Consider the following 19,833-nt stretch of genomic DNA (forward strand, 5'->3'; position numbering starts at 1 on the left):
AAGAGCAAAATGACTGCTTGATGAAATTACTTGAGTATCTATAATACAAGCATACAACTAGTATTATATTCCACATGGATAACAGATATTGAGTGGGAACATAACTGACTGATTTTGGTTGGACTGCATGTGATGTTCCATTTTCACAGCTCTAAGTGCCTGCACTACCAGATTTCCCTGTGTTTGCTTAAATGACAAGTGCCCTGACTATATATCAGCTAATTGATTTATCATGGATTTATCACCCAGTTTTGGGTGTTTACTTGACTTTATCCCTTTAGAAAGACTTACTGACCACTGTTTGCACACGGAAGTGACTCAACAAGAGTGTGTCAGGGATGCATCAGCAAGCAGCTGAGACTAAACGTCCCTGCGTGGTCAACACAAGTGACTTTTGTTTCTGAACTATTTCTGTTGAGCTGCTTTATTGAGCCTTATGGAAAAAGTGCACTAAGAAGATTGTGTACCTTACATCCTGGATCTTGGACAAGTTTTTTTGTCTGAAATAAATAATTCCAAAATTTTACCATCACTCTCATGAGCTGTCTGCCTTGAACTGTGGCTTGATGAATTGTCAGAACCTACTAGAAGAAGAGCTTTTTGTTTCAGGGTCATAATTTGCCCTGTGATATTCTAGATGAAATATAACAAATCATTTATCCAGAAAATGACCCCCTCCCCTTAGCAATAACAGCTCAATCAACTTGACTTATGAGGGAAGAAAATGCGTGCACACACATCACAATCCAAATGAGGATTGTGACTTGTGAACAAGTGGTGCATGTTAGTCTGTCAACTCCTGAACCTCTCCCTTGTCACTGAACACTATACAGACTGCTCCAGGATCCATGGAATGAAATACATTTGACACTCTTCACTTGAAGTCCTGCAGCCCTGGGAATCTTGCTCTGCAGACATAGTTGGGTCACATTTTCAGGCTTCTATATTATTCTGCACATGCAACTTGCTGGTGAAGTATTCCTTGGAGAGTTGGTGAAAGTGACTGGTGTTAGACAGTTTTGGCACCAACCAGTAAAGTTTTCAATCAGATCCATGATTTGCCTCCTTAACGTGGTTTGTTCTATTGTATGTAGGAGCAGCTACTTAGTAAGTGTGAGTTATGTTCTTAGTTTAAAAAGATTTAAAACATGCTATGGAATTGAGATGGGTCCAGGGAAAACGAATCCTCTTGGTTGTTGATTTGGCTTTTCAGCCAACCTAAACTGTATAGTGGTTTCTACCTTCTGTTGCAACCACCTTGTGGCATCATGATCAACAGTATTTTTTAAGATAATACCAAACAGAAATAACTCTCTGTAAAATTCAGTGATAAAGTACACATGCAAAATTTCTTACATGAGTTCTAGCTACAAAGTTTAGAAAAACAGACTTCTGACTTTTTTAAACAATTGAAAAATCTACCTTATCCATGATGTGTAAAGTGTTATTTGAATTTTAACTAGTTACTATGGCAAATGAGCTACTTCATTCAGTCTTCAGGAAAGTCTGAGAATTAAATACCTTTGACCATAGAAAATTAGTGTGTGCTGTATATAATATATATAGAAAGTATTTATTATGTACTGTATTTATACACATGTATATCTTTTTGATGTGTAAGCCATACATTCCTTTAACAAAGCTTTAAAAAAAAAGGCTGAGAACTCAGTTTAGTCATTCATTGGAGAATTTGTTTCTACATATGAAGGCACTCCACCACTTCGCAGTTTTCCTGCTAAGTTACTTGTTCTTATGGATTTATTTCAGTATTAAATGCCTAAATCTGGAGCTTTCTCCGAATTTTGCTCTTGTGAATCTACTTTTACATTAGCATTTATATTCCTGTTCAATTGCAGGATATGGTTAATCGTAGGATTTCTATGGACATGATGTTAAAGGTGGCAAATTCCCAACGTTATCGTCAGTTCATCTTTCTTACTCCGCAGAACATGAGGTATGTACTCTTCTTCCATGAACTTGTATACTTCCATCTAAAGTGGCTATGTATATTAAAAGTAGTCATTTGATTGTATTTTACTGTAGCTTAGGGGTAGGACTAAATATCATTTAGTCCCACAGGTCTGGTCCGTCATTCAGTGAGACTGTGACTAGTCTGTGACGTAACTCCATATCCCCTTGCCCCTCAATACCTTAGGAGAACAAAAATCTCAGACTTAAAATTTACAATTGATCTTGCATCAGTTATGAGTTGTGGGAGAGCATTGCAAACTTTTACCACCCTTCATGTGTAGAAGTGTCCCCTAATTTCACTCCTGGAAGGTCTGGCTCTAATTCTTAGACTATGACCCCTAGTCCCAGACTTCAATTAAATTATTCCTTATCTTCTCAATTCCAGGGAGTACAACCCTAGTTTATGTAATCGTTCCTTGTAACTTAACCCTTGGATTCCAGGTATAATTCTTGTAAACTATGCTATACTTCCCCCAAAGCCAATATATCCTTCCTAAGGAATAGTTCCTAAGCTGGCTCACAGTACTCTAGGATGTGGTCTAACCAGGGCTTTGTATAGCTGAAGCATGACTTCTACCCACTTGGAATGCTGGTCTTTATAGAGTACATTAGTCTTACTGATTATTTTCTGTACCTGTTCATGACATTTTAATGATCTGTGTACCTGGACTCCTGAGTCTGTTTGGACCTCCATTCCTTCTAACTTTTCACTATTTTGGAAGTACCCGGCTCTATCCTTTTTAGATCGAAAGTGGATGACCTGTATTTGTCTACATTGAAATCCAATCCACAGCTTTACCCATTTACTTAAGCTATCTACATGCCTCTGTAATTTTATGCCTCCATCTGCATTACTGTCTATCTTTGTGACATCAGCAGACTTTTATCCCATCATCCAAGTCATTAATAAATATGGTGAATAGTTGAGGCCCCAATGGAGATCCTTGATGAGCACCACTATTCACATCCTGCCAACTTGAATACCAATCCATGATTCCTACTCTCTCCTACCTCAGTCAGTTTCCTTACCAAATCAGTAATCTGCCTTCACTTCAGCTTTTATGTTTTTCTATTTCCACCAGCATTAATATAACATTTAAGTTGAAACTGCTGCTAGGCTATACATATTTTCTCATAATATTTATGGCTGAAGTTGTTTTCCCTTCTATTTTTTCTCCTGCACCCCAGACCAACACTTCATGCCCTTTGGCATCTTGCCATTTTGCATTGTTACCAAGTGATCCAAAATGAAAATTAGACAACAGTATTATGAAGCTCGGGAAGAAACTAGTAAGCAGGACCTCCAAAGTTTGTGATCTCCGGATTACCCCTGGTCCCACCTGCTAGTGAATATAGAAATAGGAGGACAGAGCAGATGAATGTGTGCCTGGAGCGATGGTGCAAGAGAGAAGGCATTGGAACTGGTTCTAGGGTGATGGGACCTGTACAGGCCAGGCAGGTTGCACCTGAACTGAGCCGGGACCAACGTCCTTGCAGGGTGGTTTGCTAGTGCTGTTGGGGGTGTTAAGCTAACTTGGCAGGGGGTGGAAACCAGAGAGTAACATTAAAGAGGAAATCAAGGTGCACAAAGAATTGGGTAAAACAGCATTAGAGTTCAGGTATAAAGGTGGGGTCAGAGTAATAGGGAGAACAATAAAATCTAATTTAGGTTCCTTGTGCACATATGTGAATGTATGCAGTGTAGTAAATAAAATGTGTGAGCTGCAAGTGCAGATAGACACGTGAATATGATGTGGAGATAATGAGGCCTGGCTCTAACAGGGCAGGACTGGGTACTAAATGTTCTTGGATATGAGCTGTTCTGGAAACTTGGGGAAGGAAAGAAGGGAGGAAGGTAGTACAGTCGATTACGGATAATATTACAGTGTTGGAGGGAGAGGAAAAAATTCAAGAGGGGGCCAAGGGCAGAATCTGTTTAGAGCTAAGAAGGAGTAGGGGTACCAACACGCTACTTGGGTGTATTCTATAGGTCATCAACTAGTAGGAAAGGTATAGAGGAACAAATTTGCATGGAAATTAGAGAGGTACAAAAACAGTAGAGTCATTATAATGGAGAGCTTTAACTATCCTAATACAGCTATATTTAGTTTAGCATTCATAATATGCTCCTGAAAACTGGCGTGCTAAATGAAAACATGCTAAACAAAAATCACTTTCCAAAAAGAAAACACGTAATAACGGTGAGTTACACTCCTGACCTGAAATTTTTACATTAAAAATCTATTGGCTACCTTGAACCTAGCTGGTCCAAAAATCCTCTTTCTATTTCCTACTTTCTACTTCTTTACTAATTTGCTACTCTTACTAACTCGTTATTCAGAGAGAGGACTTGGGAGAAGGAAGCAGCAAGTGGGAGGGGGCAGCAGAGGGTCGGGAGGGGAAGCAGTGAGCGGGAGGGTCGGGGAAGGGAAGCGGCGAGCAGGAGGGAGTGAGTCGGAGGTCGTTGAGAGAGGGAAGCGGTGAGTGGGAGGGTTGGCAGTGGGAAGCGGTGAATGGGAGGGAGTGAGGGGATCAGGATAGGCAGTGAACGAAGTGGCTGGGCTGGCACGGTAACTGCATTATAATGAAAATGGAGGCAGCGCTATTCAAATAAGTTCTGTTATTTACAAACCATGCTAAAATGGAAACACGCTATTAGAATGCATTTTAAACGGAGGATACCTATAGGGATTAGGATAGTAATGATGGAGGAAGAGATCCCGAAGTGTGTTCTGGAAAATTTTCTAGATTAATGTTTCCAGTCCAAGGATGGAGGAGGCATTGCTGGATCTGGTTCTGAGGAATGAGGCGAGTTACGGGTCAATAAGGGAACATTTAGTGGACAGTGATCGTTTTGGTAAAGGATACAATTTTAAAGGGGTTGCTGGAACAGAAGGGCCTGGGAGTATATGTGCAAAAATTACTGAAGGTGGCAGAGCAGATTATGAAAGTGATTAATAAGGCATATGGGATTTTCTGCTTTATAAATAGAGGCATAGAATAATGAAGCAAATGAAGTTATGGTGAACCTTTAAAAAATACTGATTTGACCTCAGTTGGAGTGTTGTGTCCAGTTCTGGGCACCACACTTTAGGAAACATCTGTGAAGGCATTGGAAGATGCAGAAAAGATTGGCAAGATTGGTTCCAGGGATGAGGGACATCAGTTATATGAATAGATGGAGAAGCTGGGGTAGTTCTCCTTAGCAAAGACAAGGTCGAGAGGAGATTTGGTAACGGTGTTCAAAATCACCAGGGGTCTGGACAGAGTTTACAGAGAAACTGTCCCCATTGTTGGAAAGGCTGAGAACCTGAGGACAGCGTTTTAAGATGAATGGTAAAAGAACCATGGGCGACATGAAGAGCAGCTATTTTACACAGCGAGTGGTTAGGGTCTGGAATGAACTGCCTGAGTGTGTGGAGGAGGCATGTACAACCATGGCTTTCAAAAGAGAATTGGATAATAATCTGAAAAGAATAAAATTGCAGGGCTACAGGGAAGAGGCAAGTGAGTGGGACGAGCTGATTACTTTTGTAGGGAGTGGACACAGACACAACGGGCTGAATGGCCTCCTGTGTTAAACGCATTCTATGATTGTGATATTCAAAAGACCAGAGATATCAATTTGTGTTAACAAATGATTTGGCTGTTAAAATGTGAAATGTTGTGGACACAAAAAAAAATGTTCTTCCCTGGTGTCTAATGAATTCTCTGTTCTTCAAATCATTGGTATCAATTTCCAGTCTCTAATGTGTTTTTAAATTTACAATCATAGATCAAATCATGGATCGGCTAGTGTCCTTACATCACTTTGCCTCAATTTCCGCTGATTCAAGACCCATGATACTGTTCAGTGAATGCTCTTAAGTGTACTATCTCTTGACATGTGACTTTGAAGCATATACCTGTTTGAAATTAAATAAACACGTTCATTGTAAATTTTAGTTTCTTGGAATGTAAAAATAGACTCTTCTGTCACACAGCTGTTATAGGTCAGGCATGAATACCCAAATAACCAGCTAGGTCATGCTGCACATTGCATCTTTGAGTGAAAATGTCTGAGACAGTTGCAACTATTTCGAGCTCTAGCTTTGGCAGACAGTTATGAAAATGACCATAATGGTTGACGCAAACTCCATTCAGTTGAAAATCGACACCTTACTGAACTACCTGAATGCTGAACTAGTTGTCCAATTTGTTGACCTCCCTTCTTCAGTTTGCAAATCCAGCTGTAAGCTTTGCTGCATTCTTGCAGGTGTTGAAGATGGAATCACTTTGAGTATGAAGCTCTTCTAGAAAGAAGCCTTTGATTTCACTTCCACATGAATTGTTTCTTGTGGGCTTTCCTGATGTGAATCCAGTCCCTTGTCACTGCACTAATAGATAATGACACATCTTTTGGCACAGGTGACCCTAGCCTAACCTCCCCACGTCATGAGCAATAATGCGAAAAACACATTTCCTTTGTACATTGAGTACTAACAATTGGTTTAACAGTTGATAGATCTTCAACTTCAAATAAAGAAGAATGTAGAAAAGAGGATGGTCAGATACTGTGCATGTTTGCTTCCAGTCAAATTTCCTTTGGTTACAATAGCTGTATATCCTCAAGTATCGACCTTTTTCATTCTTGAGAATCCTTTCCCAAGTTAGATATCTTGTGTATTTGTCAACATCCTGAAGCTCTTAGCAATTTATTGTACTATCACCATAGATCTGTAATTTCTCAAGCTTCTGGAGGAAACAGTTTAAATTAATTCACTCCTCTCTTGATTTCTTCTAATATTTCATAGAGAAAACATAGAAGATTACTCATGTCAGCCAAGATGCCATACAAAATCATCCCTCATAAAACGTCAAAAATAGATGATATGTAAATACTGTATGCTTAGTGCAAACATCAGGCCATTACAGTTTTATCAAACCTTTGATTCAGACTTGTATTCATCTCTCAATATTTCCTTGCACCTGAATTTTTTTAACATCATGGCCAATATGAGTTCTGTATAGCGCCTGGAGAAAAGAACCAGTGGGACACCTTATTTCCTGATGTTAAATTCCTTTTGGGATGGCAGAGAATTTTAAAATTGGGCCACCAGAAAATAATGTAGCTCTATGAGGACAGGGATGATGAGTGAGTGGGACTTGGTACAGGATAGGATATGGGCAACAAAGCAGTGGATGAAATTGAGTTTATGGCGGGTGGAGGATGGGAAGCCACCTAGGAGAGCATTGGGATAGTGGAGTCTGAAGATGACAACGCTAGCATTAATTAAAGGAAACATTGCTTTATGGTTGCTGGAGTGCTGTTTAAATAACTACATATTTTAAAAAATATTTTGTTTCAGTTCTTTGCCTTCCAGTCGCCTAATTAGAATCCTTCGTATGCATGACCCTGAAAGAGGACAGACCACACTACCTTTCCGCTCACGAGATCAAGCTGAAGACTCAGATGATTAAATGGCTATTAACATGCATTATAAATATAGTTAAGTGGTTTTTATGTGAATGAACATTTATTTAAAAGCGTAGATGTGTACTTGTTCTTTTAATAATGAAGTAGTATATTTTGAAGGTGGAAATAAACTACCAGAATGGTTTTCATGTTGAAATATGTCCGTGCCACTGTTTGTTTCATAGATTAGCCCAATCTCATTTTAACTGTTCTGGGTTCAGTTTGTAGCACCTTTTAATTTATAATGATGACTTGTGTATTAATTCATGATATTTGTAAAAGCCATAACAAATGCATAGGCATTGCACCAAACACACTTTTACCAGCAATTTTTTACATTGTCTGCATGAAGGGAAGGGTTTGGTAAGCTTTATTATCTTCTGTCTGAACAGACAAACTAATGTCTTCATGGTCAAGCCTATGGAAAATATAACATTTGTAAGTTTCAACCTTTCAATATTAAATGTACAATAAAAGATAATTGTCATTTTTAAAGTTTTAACTTCTGTGTATTAATTGCAAAATATAAAAATGTTGAGCTCAAAGTTTTAAATAGCCAATGAAAATGATCTTTTAAAATGATTTCTAATTTTGTATAGGTCAAAATATATTCGGAAGAGATGTGTGCACACTTGCTTTTGCAGTCATCTCTTCTCGAGATTTCGATTTTTTTCAGTGTGAAAGGAGACACTACAAAACTTGTCCTTTTTGGAGGATTGTAAATATTGCACCTCTGCTTAAAAAAGCTATGAGGAATAGACCAAGGAACTGCTGGCCAGGCAGCCTAATATCATTGGTGAGGAAACTTTCAGAGAGTAACCTGGGACCAAAACCAATTAGCATTTGGAAGCATACAGGCTAATAAAAGAAAATCAGCACAGATTTGTTAATGGCACATCATGTTTGACAAACTTGATCAAATTCTTTGAAATAATGGAGAGAATTGATGAGGGTAGTGTGCTTGATATTCTTTCAAAAGGCATTTTGAAAGTGCCACATAATATACTTGTTAGCAAAATTAATGGGACTGAAAGCAGAGAGTAGTTGTTGGTATGTACTGTATGTTTTGTTTAGCTTGCCGTACTTTGCAAGTCAGTGCATTATGGGATCACAGAATCCATCTTGTTAGTTTGGTTGCTGAAGTAAAATAAAAATGGAAGCTGCAATGTTCAACCACCTCCGCGCCTATGTGTGCATTGATTAATCTTTGAAAAGTTATCGGCAGTGCCAGTATTGAAACATCACAAATTGGTGACTTATGACCAATGCAGTTGGTAAAGTGGAGTTATTTAAAATTCCCAGAGGGAAACTTTAAACAACTGTCATAACCTATAATTTTAAGTGTTATGTTTAAGATGCGACTCTAAATTCAGGAATCAGACTACCAGTTCTCGAGGCTTTACATTAAACTAATTGAAACATTTTATTAATTTACACAGGTTAAAAATATATATACACATGGCTACAAATTACTACTATTATAACTTTTAACAAATTCTCAAACTAATCTCCATTAAGGCAACAGCAACCCGTAGACTTAACCAAACACCAGGCAAAGGATTTTCATCTTACAAATTCAAAATTAGGTTATTTTCACTGTGGAGCCAGTTGGAGGCTTGCAGCTGCCTTTTGATCTTACATTGCCACTGCCCTGCACACCTGAAAACTACTGAAGTTATACCTACCACCACAATTCAAATTCTCATTGTCTCACCAGTCTCTTTGAACTTTACCTTTTAACAATGAAACCTCTTTCATTGTACCAATTTTATTAGTTAATATGAGCATATACTTTGGTATCTGCTAGATAGGCGTCAGGTTTTCACCCCATTTCTTGAATGCTGTATTCTAAAAATACAAATGCATGCTATCTCTCTTCCATATCAAAACTAGGACCCATCAAAGCACCCAGACTAGCTGGCTTTAATCCAATTAAGACATACCCGCAGACTAAACCTCTGCTTTAAAAGAAAAATATTTTCCAAAATATATACATTAATAGCTTCATAACAGTGACAAGGACAACAGACCTTTGCGATAATGCCACTCAAAGCAAAACTAAAGTGAAAGAGCTAGCAAAAGGAAATTGCTAGTAAAAAATGCCTACCCGGCGATACTCCTGAAGCGCAAAGTTCAAAAACAAGGCCCTGCAGAGTTAAAAGAAAAAGAATCACCCAGAAAGGAGGCTGCAGATCTAAATGTTTTGATGGTTTTAAAAGAAAAATACGTCCACAACTACGAGGATCTATTTGAGCTCGAAAAGCGCAGGAATATTACTGGGAGAGGACTGGCCAGCTGCAGACGGCCCCCGAAGTTCAAAAAAAAAAGCAACACCTGCAGAATAAAAGCAAAACAAAAAAAAAACCTTGAGGTCAAAGAGGTTCCTACATTGATTCTTCAAAGGTTTAAAAAAAAGAACACAGATACTTGCCAGGAGCCTGACAAAACAAGAAACGTGCGGGAAACTGAAAGACAGAAAGCTGACAGCTGCAGAGAAAGCCTGAAGTAAGAGTTGCAACTCTTAAAGCAGCAACACATTTAAGGCAGGAAATGACTACACTTACCGGACCTATGGGACATTTTAATGAGATGGTTGAACATTGGAGCTCCTACACTGAATGCTTTGTGTTTTTTGTCCTTGGAAATGGAATTGAAAATGATAGAAAGGTGGCAACTTCCTTAAATGTGATGGGAGCTTAAACCTTTGGATTATTAAGAAGCTTGGTGAAGCCTGACAAATCTGGTTTAAAAAAAAAATTGTTTGAGGGCATTGCAAAAGTCCTGGAGACGCATTTTCCCTCTAAGCCACTTGTCATAGCAGAGAGACTTAGGCTTCACAAAAGAAACCAGGAAGAGGGGGAAACAATTGCACGGTATGTTGCAGTATTTAAAACATTCACTGAACATTGTGAATTCAATGAGGCACTAAATGAAACTCTCAGAGACAGGTTGGTGTGTGGCCTTCATACTGAAGCAATCCAGAAGCACCTCCTGACAGAGGCTAACCTCACTTTGCAGAAAGCCTTTGAGATTGAAGTCTCCATGGAGCTGGCTGCAAAAGAAGCTCAGCAGCTGAGTGCATCAACTCGAGTGCGTAACGTGACAGCTGAGCGTGCGCACAAAATAACAAGCAGCCCAGAATGTCACTGCTGTGGAAAGCCTGGTCACTATCCACCTGAATGTTGGTGCAGAGACCTTGAACGCCGTCAGTGTGGCAAGAAGGGACACATTGAGCATGCCTGTAAAATGAGAAAAGTAGCAGTGAATCAGAAGAACGAAACCAGAGGATAAGAAACCTGCGGTCTGGTGTAACAAGAAGAAAAATCTGCATGTCTTACAGCAGGGACAGGAGGACCAGAGTGACACTGAGTCCGAAGAAGAAGGGCCCCACCGCATCTTGTCAGTGGCAGGTGGTTGACTGGGTAACACCGCTGCTGGAGGGCCAACCGATACGTATGGAACTGGACACAGGGCCATCAGTTTCTCTGGTCCCAGATGCTGTGTATAAGGAGAAGCATAAACATCTTCCCTTGACGCCTGCAAAAATTGTTCTGAAAACATATACAGGGGAATCGGTACCTGTGATGGGCAGAACGGAAGTTAAAGTGGAACTAAGTTGACTTTTATGATGGGTGATGGGCAACTACCCAGCTTTAGGTGGACAGTCGTGGCTTGAGAAGGTCCGGTTAAACCGGGCAGAAGTACACAGCATTGCAAAAAGAAGAAACTGGTCTGACAGCCGTTAAACAAAGAATATGCTGTTGTTTTCAAAGGAGATTTGGGAAGCATGAAGGAAATTACCATAAAATTGAATATCAAAGCTGACTCTCAACCAATATTTCTGAAGGCCGGAACCTTATATGCCTTATACCATATGACCAAAACTCGAAGCTGACCTGGAGCGTCTAGTCAAGATAGGTGTCTTGGTTTCCCATAGTGAATGAGCACCCATCATTCCAGTGCTCAAGAAAGACAGCTCCACACGCATATGTGGAGCTTTCAAGGTTACTGTTAACCCCGTGTTGTGTGCTGAACACTATCCACTTCCCCATATTGATGGCTTTTTTGCTGGCCTGGTTGGTGGACAGAAATTCAGCAAAGTAGATCTATACCAGGCCTACTTACAAATGCACATTGATGAGAAGTCAAGGATATCTCACCATCACAACACACAAGGGACTGTACCGATATTGCTGCTTGCCTTTTCGAATAACATCAGCTCCAGCCTTGTTTCAGAGGGCCATGGACCAGATCCTGAGTGGCTTGCCTGGAGTTCAGTGCTACCTTGATGACATCTTGGTAATGGGCAAGACTGTTGAGGATCATCTCAAGAACTTGGATGCCACCCCACAAAGGCTAGAGGAGTAAGGTCTATGGGTTCGCAAAGACAAATGTGAGTTTTTTCAGCCCTCTGTTGGAATATTTGGGGCACGTCATTGATGCTGCTGGGCTTCAAAAAGCACCCTCCAAGTTCAAGGCTATTGCAGATGCCCCAGCTCCTCAGAGTACCAGCCAGCTTCACTTGCTCTTAGGGCTGATGTTGGCTGCTCACACATATGACATCAAATATCAAAACTCGACTTTGCATGCCAATGAGGATGGTCTTTCAAGGCTGCCACAACCAGGCAGCCTTATGGATACTGCTCAGGAAGACATCTACTTTGCACATGTGGAGAACACACCCATCGCTTCACTCCAAATCAAGAAGGCCACTCGAGTGGACCCAACATTGTCCAAAGTCATGGTGATGCATGGCAACTTTTCCCTGAACTTCCTAGTCTCACCTGGCAGAGAGGTGTTGACCAATTGTCGCTAAGCCAAGCATCATCTAAGGATACATCTCTTGTGGAAGAGCCTGATCTCACCACTTAGAGTGAGTCACCTCCAAGTCAAGGAATGTCGACTCCAGTCTTACCTCCTCAGTCTAACTTGACTGAAGTTGAAGTCATCTCACATTCACCTGCATTAGACACTACTTCAGATTCTGCTACAAGTCCTAAGTTGTCATCAGTCTCCAATGAACATTACTCTGTAACATCACCAGAAGTCCACTGTAACCCACACCAGGAGAGAAGACCTCCTGAAAGTCTGAGTTATAGGGCAAGATTTTTTAGTCGGTGTGCGGGGGCAGGCCCGACACACTGACGCGCGATGATGTCGGGCATGCGTCCCGATGTCATCGAGCTGTCTCGCAATGTTTCAGTCAGCGGGCACACACGGAAGTCGGCTGCACGCCCACCAATATTTAAACGACCTATTAAGGCCATTAAGGAAGTATTTAATGTCATTGTTAATGCTGCTCGAACAACTTTATGGTTGGCGGGCAGGCGAAAAGCCCAAGTTGCCTTCGCGTTTTTTTAGGAAACCTCATCCACAAGCGGGATGAGGTTTCCTAAAGCGCTTATTAATTAAATAAATTTTTTTAATGAAATATAAAATTACGCCCAATCTCACGTGACACAGTCACATGATGGGACATGCTTAAATAAATTTTCAAGCCATTTATTTAATTATTTCAACATCGATTCAATCTCCCTGAGGCAGCTCCGTGCCTCGGAGACTGACCCGCTCTTTCGCGTGCATGGGGGAAAAGACCGTTGGCCCCGACTCTCTCTCCCTCCTGCTGCCCGCATGGGTAGCGCTGAGCGCCACAGCTCGTGCCTTGTGCTGGGCTGGCCTTAAATGGCCCGCCCTCGTAAAATGGAGACCGCTCCCGCCGAGTTCACCCGCCGCCTGAAAAATGTGTGTTTTTTGGCAGGGTGGGGGGGGCAGGGTAACCCCCAGTGTTGGGCTGGGAATAGAGGCAGTCTACCCTCCTTCCCTAGTTCAGAAAATGTTTTGTTGAACTGACATTTCCTATAAGGTCGGTGGGGGGGAGGAATATGTTATGCCTTGTTTAGCTTGCTGTACTTTGCAAGCCAGTGCACTATGGGGTCACAGAATCCATCTCGTTAGCTCGGTTGCTGAAGTAAAATAAAACAGAAGCTGCAATGTTCAATCACCTCTGCGCCTATTTGTGTATTGATTAATCTTCGAAAAGTTATCGGCGTTATCAGTATTAAAACGTAACAGTGGTGAACCGTTGTTTTTCAGACGAAGGAGGTATACAGAGCTGTTCCCCATTGGTCGATTTTTGGGACCACCGCTCTTTTTAACACATGTCAATTACCTGAATTTGGCTGTACAGGCATAATTTGAAAGTTTCAGGTGATACGAAAGTTGGAAATGTAAATAATGAGGGCAAACATGTTTTGGGATGACATTAGAAAGCCTGTGAAATGGGCAGACAGATGGCAGATTAAATTCAAGACAGAGAAGTGTGAAATAATACATTTTCATAGGAAAAATTAGAGGCTATATGAGTGAAATGCAGGTACACTACCTCAGTAACTGGGCCGCGCTGAATTTCAGATGCTGCTGGATTTGGGGCTGAGCGGTTTGGGCCGCGGGCAGGTTGGGTGGGGTCAAGGGTCACTTGGCGCGTGGGATAGGGTGGCACGTGAAGCAGTGAAGCCATTAACTAGCCTGGAGCCACGCCGTACCAGTGCAGCACCTAGCCGAATTGTCCAGGTAAGATTTTTTAAAATTTTACAAATTAAAATGGATGCACGGAACGTTATAAAAATACCCAGTTTTTGGACACCACCCCCTTTCGGGGAGCTGGATTCTGTGGTACTCAACCTATAGTAGAATTTAAAAGGCACAGTGGGAACAGGTCTGCAGCCACGTGTACACATCTTTGAAGGTGGTAGGATCACTTGTGAAGACTTTCTCTATGATAAAAAGCATATGGGATCCTTGGCTGTATTAATTGGAGTATAAACCTCACAACATTTGAGAAGTATTTAGATGAGCACTTGAAATGCCATACCATACAGGGCTACGGGCCAAGTGCTGGAAAATGGGATTCGAATAGATAGGTGCTTGATGGCCGGCACGGACACGATGGGCCGAAAGGCCTATTCCCGTGCTGTATAACTCTGTGACACTAAAACCAAAGAAGTTATGCTAAACCTTTACAAGATGCTACACAATAGCTGGAGCATTATGTTCAATTCTGGGCACTACGTTATCTGAGGGATGTCAAGGTTTTCAAGGTGATGCAGAAGACAGTTACCAGAACGTACTGGCGTTGAGGGACTTCAGTTTTGTGAAGAGAACAGAGAAGCTGTTGTTGTAACAGGATAAGTTGCGAGGAGATTTAATACAGCTGTTCAAAATCATGAATGGTTTTGATAGAGTAAATAAGGAGAAACTTCTAGCGGCAGCAGAGTTGGTAACCAGAGCGCACAGATTTAAGGTGTTTGGCAAAAGAGCCAGGGGGAACATGATGAAACAAGCAAATTGTTGTGATCTTGCATACACTGTCTGAAAGCCTGTTGGAAGCAGATTCAGAAGAAACATTCAAGAAATAGTTGGATAAATACTTAAGGGAAAATATTTACAAGGTTATGGGAAAAGAGCAGGGGAAGTGGATTATTTTGGATCTCTCTACCAAGGAGAAAAAAACATAACCAGCATGATGGGCTGATTGGCTTTCTGCATCACTCTGTAATTCTAACAGCACAAAGCTTTGGTCCAGTGAGGTAAAGTTGTGCATATTGGCCTACTAAATTTTTTTTTTTAACCGGATGCTTGTAATTTAGTTTGGAATTTTTCAATAAATACACTCTGTGGCATAGTCCCTTTTAACAGGCTTTACAGTAAATTGCAAATTAACAGTGAAACGAAATGTCAAGTTTTTTTTAAAAAAGAGCACCTAAGTAGGTTAAAAGAACAGATCATGCAATTACCTTCTCAAGGACAATAAGGGATGGGCAACAAATGTTGGCCTAGCCAGCAGTGCCTGCCTCCTGTAAAAGAATTTTTTTTAAATCTGGGGGATAAGCACCTGTCCAACCTTTTCATATAGGGGAGGACACATTTCAATTTTTCTCACACTTACATACGAATTAGGAGCTCGATGGGCCAAATGGCCTATTTCTGCTCCTATCTCTTATGGTCTATTGAGTAGGCCACTGGGCCCCTCAAGCCTTCTCCGCCATTCAATGAAATCATGACTGACCTGATAGTAACATCAATCCCACATTCCTAATTACCCCTGATAACCTTTCACTCCCTTGTTAATCAAGAATTATCCAATTCTGCCTTAAAAATATTCAAAGACTCTGCTTCCATCGCCTTTTGTTTTGAAGAGAGTTCTAAAATCTCAAAACCCTCAGAGAAAAAATTTCTCCTCATCTCTGTCTTAAATGAACGGCCCCTTATTTTTTAAGCAGTGACCCCTAGTTCTAGATTCTCCCACAAGAGGAAACGACCTCTTCACATCCACCCTGTCAAGACCCCTCATGACCTTAAACATTTCAATTACGTCACCCCTTACTCTTCTAAACTCCAGTGGATGGAGCCAATGTGCACATTTCAGAAAGAATAAGGTTTGGCACAAAGTTAAACATGAATTTCAAAAACAAAAGCTGATGTATGAAAAGAAACTTGCTGAGCAATTAAAAAATCGCAAATAAATTGATTATTTATGAATCATTTTTTAAATTAAGACGACCATTCGAGTGTGAAAAGATGAGTGTGTGTGTGTCCAGCTCACTCCCAGTCTCAGGGTGCTCACCTACGCTCACCCTTACTCAGCTTTGTTTGAAATTCATGTTTAACTTTGTGCCAAACCTTATTCTTTCTGAAATGTGCACATTTGGCTCCATCCACTGGAGTTTAGAAGAGTGGTGAGTAATTAATGAAGAGGTCGTTTCTCTTGTGGGATAAGGGCATTTAAACAGATAGAAATTTTTTCTCTGTCTCTCTCTTCTCTCTCTCTCTCTCACACACACACACACACACACACACAGACCCCTCTCTCTGACACACATACTCACCCCCCTCTCCCTTTCACACACACTCACTCACTCTCGCTCACATATACACACTCCCACTCTCTCTCACACAAACATACCTGCCTCTCTTTCTCAGGCAACACACTCTCTCACATACTCACACACTCTCTTCTCTCTCACACACACGCACACTCTCACTCTCACACAGACCCCTCTCTCAGGCACACACACTCATCCTCTCTCTCGCTCACAGACACACTCTTCCTATCTCTCTCTGTCCCACACACACACACTCTCTCCCTCACACAAAAACTCTTTCCCCACACACACACTCTCTCTCACACACGTGCTCTCACTCTCCCTTTCACACACACACTCACCATATCTCATACACACACACTCACACTTTCTCTCTCTTATACACACAACCTCTGTCTCTCTCAGACACACCCTCTCTCGCACACATCCTCTCTCTCTCTCATGCACAATGTTATGACACAGCAGTTGGTAAAGACTGAGTTGTTTAAAATCCCAGAGGGAAACTTTAAACAACTGTCATAACCTATATTTTCAATTGGTATTTTTAAAATTTATTCACGGGATGTGAGCTTCACTGGCTGGACCAGCATTTATTACCCATCCCTAGTTGCCCTTGAGAAGGTGGTGGTGAGCTGCCTTCTTGAACTGCTGCAGTCCATGTGGTGTAGGTACACCCACAGAGCTGTTAGGAAGGGTGTTCTAGGATTTTGACCCAGCAACAGTGAAGGAACAGCGATATATTTCCAAGTCAGGATGGTGAGTTACTTGGAAGGGAACCTCCAGGTGGGGGTGTTCCCATCTACCTGCTGCCCTTGTCCTTCTGGGTGGTAGCGGTCGTGGGTTTGGAAGATGCTGTCGAAGGAGCCTTGGTGAATTCCTGCAGTGCATCTTGTAGATGGTACACACTGCTGCTACTGCGCGTTAGTGGTGGAGGGAGTAAATGTTTGTGGATGTGGTGCCAGTCAAGCAGGCTGCTTTGTCCTGGATGGTGTCAAGCTTCTTCAGTGTTGTGGGAGCTGCACTCATCCAGGCAAGTGGGAAGTATTCCATGACACTCCTGACTTGTGCCTTGTAGAAGGTGGAGAGGCTCTGGGGAGTCAGGAGGTGAGTTACTCACTGCAGGATTCCTAGCCTCTAACCTGCTCTTGTAGCCACAGTATTTATATGGCTGGTCCAGTTCAATTTCTGGTCAATTGTAACCCCCAGGATGTTGATAGTGGGTGATTCAATGGTGGTAATGCCATTGAACATCAAGGTATGTTTGATATGTAACTCTGAATTCAGAAATGAAACCACCAAGCCTCCAGAGGTTTTTTATATAAATTAAATTAAACATTTATTAATTTTACAAGGTATTAAGCACATACATATCTACAAATTACTACCATAATAACTATTAAACTAATCCTCAAACTAATCACTCCCAGGTAAATCTTCCCCAAGGCAACAATAACCCATAGGCTTAAACAGACACCAGGCAAAGCACATTTTATCTTACAAATTCAAAAATGAGGTCCCTTTCAAGTTGTTCCTTCTCATGCACAGTTGTAGGCTTACAGGCTTGGATCTTACATGCCTCTGCCTTCCACACACATAACTCTCCTGTATATACCTAGCCTTCCCTTTGAATGTAAATTCTCATTGTATCACCAGGCCCTTTGAACTCTGCCTCTTCTAACAATAAACCCCTTTCATAGTAGGAATTTTATTAGTGATATAAACATATTGCTTGGTGTCTCCCAGCTAGGTGCAAGAATTCACCCCCAGTCTTTGAATGGTTTATTCAACAAAATACAAATGTCCCCTTTACCTTATTGTTTACATCTCAAAACTGCTAAACATCAAAGCACCCAGACTAGCTGGCTTTAATCCAATTAAAACACACACACTCACACCCACAGACACAGACCCGACTACAAGTCCAATTTAAAATAATTTCCAATAACATTATATACATTAATACCTTCATGGCACTCACACACCCTCTCTCTCCCACACACTCATCCTATCTCTCACACCCACTCACCCTCTCTCTCACACACTCACTCTCTCTCACTCACACATGCACACACCATCTGTCTCTATCACACACACTCACCTACTATCTCACACACACGCCTCGCTCTCACACACACTTACCCACTCTCTCACACATACACTCTCTCTCTCACACACATACACCCCCTCTCCCTCTCTCTCACATGCACATTCACCCTCTCACACACACACACAACCTCCCTTTCACACAGACACATCCTCTCTCTTGCTCACGCACACACTCACCCTTTCTCTCTCAGACAGTTACCTTTTCTCTCACACTCACCTCCCTCTCTCTCACCCACCCTCTATTTCTCTCACTCACCCATTCCCTCACACACACTTACCCTCACTCTCTCTCTCCCATGGACCAACACCCTCTCTCACACACACAACACACTCACCCTCTCTCTCCTTCCTCACATACACACACGCTCAACGTCTCTTTCCCTCTCTCACATCCGCCCTCTCTCTCACACTTACCCTCTTTCTTTCTCTCTCTCTCCCTCTCACACACACTCACACCCTCTCTCACTCACAGACACACACTCACACCCTCTCTCACATACATACCTTCTCTCACACACACACTCTCTCTCTCATGCACACACTCTTTTTTGCGCACACTCACTCTCTCTCATGCACACTCACCCTCTCATGCATACTCACTCACCCTCGCATGCACACTCACCCTCACATGCACACTCACCCTCTCATGCACACTCACCCTCTCAAGCACTAACCCTCTCTCTCATGCACGTTCACTCTCCCACGCACACTTATCCTCTCCCGCTCTTTCTCACGCACACACAGTCTCCCCTTTCTCTCTCACACACAAACATACCATCTCTCTCTCATTCACACACACTCACCCTCTCTCTCTCACACACACTCACCTTCTCTCTCACACACACTCACCCTCTCTCTCTCACACACACTCATCTTCTCTCTCACACACTCGCCCTCTCTCACACACACACTCACCCTCTCTTTCACACACACTCACCCTCTCTCTCTCACACACACTCACCTTCTCTCACACACACTCGCCCTCTCTCTCACACACACTCGCCCTCTCTTTCACACACACTCGCCCTCTCTCTCACACACACTCACCCTCTCTCTCTCACACACACTCGCCCTCTCCCTCTCACACACACTCCCCCTCACTCTCACACACACTCGCCCTCTCTCTCACACACACGCCCTCTCCCTCTCTCACACACTCGCCCTCTCTTTCACACACACTCGCCCTATCTCTCACACACACACTCACCCCCTCTCTCATGCACACTCACCCTCTCACGCACACTCACTCTCTCCGTCTCATCTCTGCATGCACACAAACACTCACACTCTCTCACACACTTACCCTCTCTCTCTTTCCTCACATTCACACACTCTCAATGTCTCTTTCCCTCTCTCACATCCACTCTCTCTCACACTTATCCTCTTTCTTTCTCTCTCTCTCCCTCTCACACACACTCA

General features: G+C 42.0%; 1 protein-coding gene across 3 annotated transcripts in view; it reads left to right on the plus strand.

Moving 5' to 3' along the window:
• LOC144680517 (structural maintenance of chromosomes protein 6-like) overlaps positions 1–7,921 on the plus strand; it is an 88,624-nt gene extending 80,703 nt beyond the window's left edge. For all 3 annotated transcript variants that reach the window (XM_078541580.1, XM_078541581.1, XM_078541582.1), the window contains 2 exons: positions 1,857–1,954; positions 7,320–7,921. In XM_078541580.1, the coding sequence (XP_078397706.1) occupies positions 1,857–1,954; positions 7,320–7,431 (210 nt within the window). In that variant the 3' untranslated portion in view covers positions 7,432–7,921. The remainder of the gene's footprint in view (positions 1–1,856; positions 1,955–7,319) is intronic.
• The last annotated feature ends 11,912 nt before the right edge of the window (positions 7,922–19,833 follow it).

This window comes from Cetorhinus maximus, chromosome 5 (assembly GCF_964194155.1).
Source record: "Cetorhinus maximus chromosome 5, sCetMax3.hap1.1, whole genome shotgun sequence".
Taxonomy (NCBI): Eukaryota; Metazoa; Chordata; class Chondrichthyes; order Lamniformes; family Cetorhinidae; genus Cetorhinus; species Cetorhinus maximus.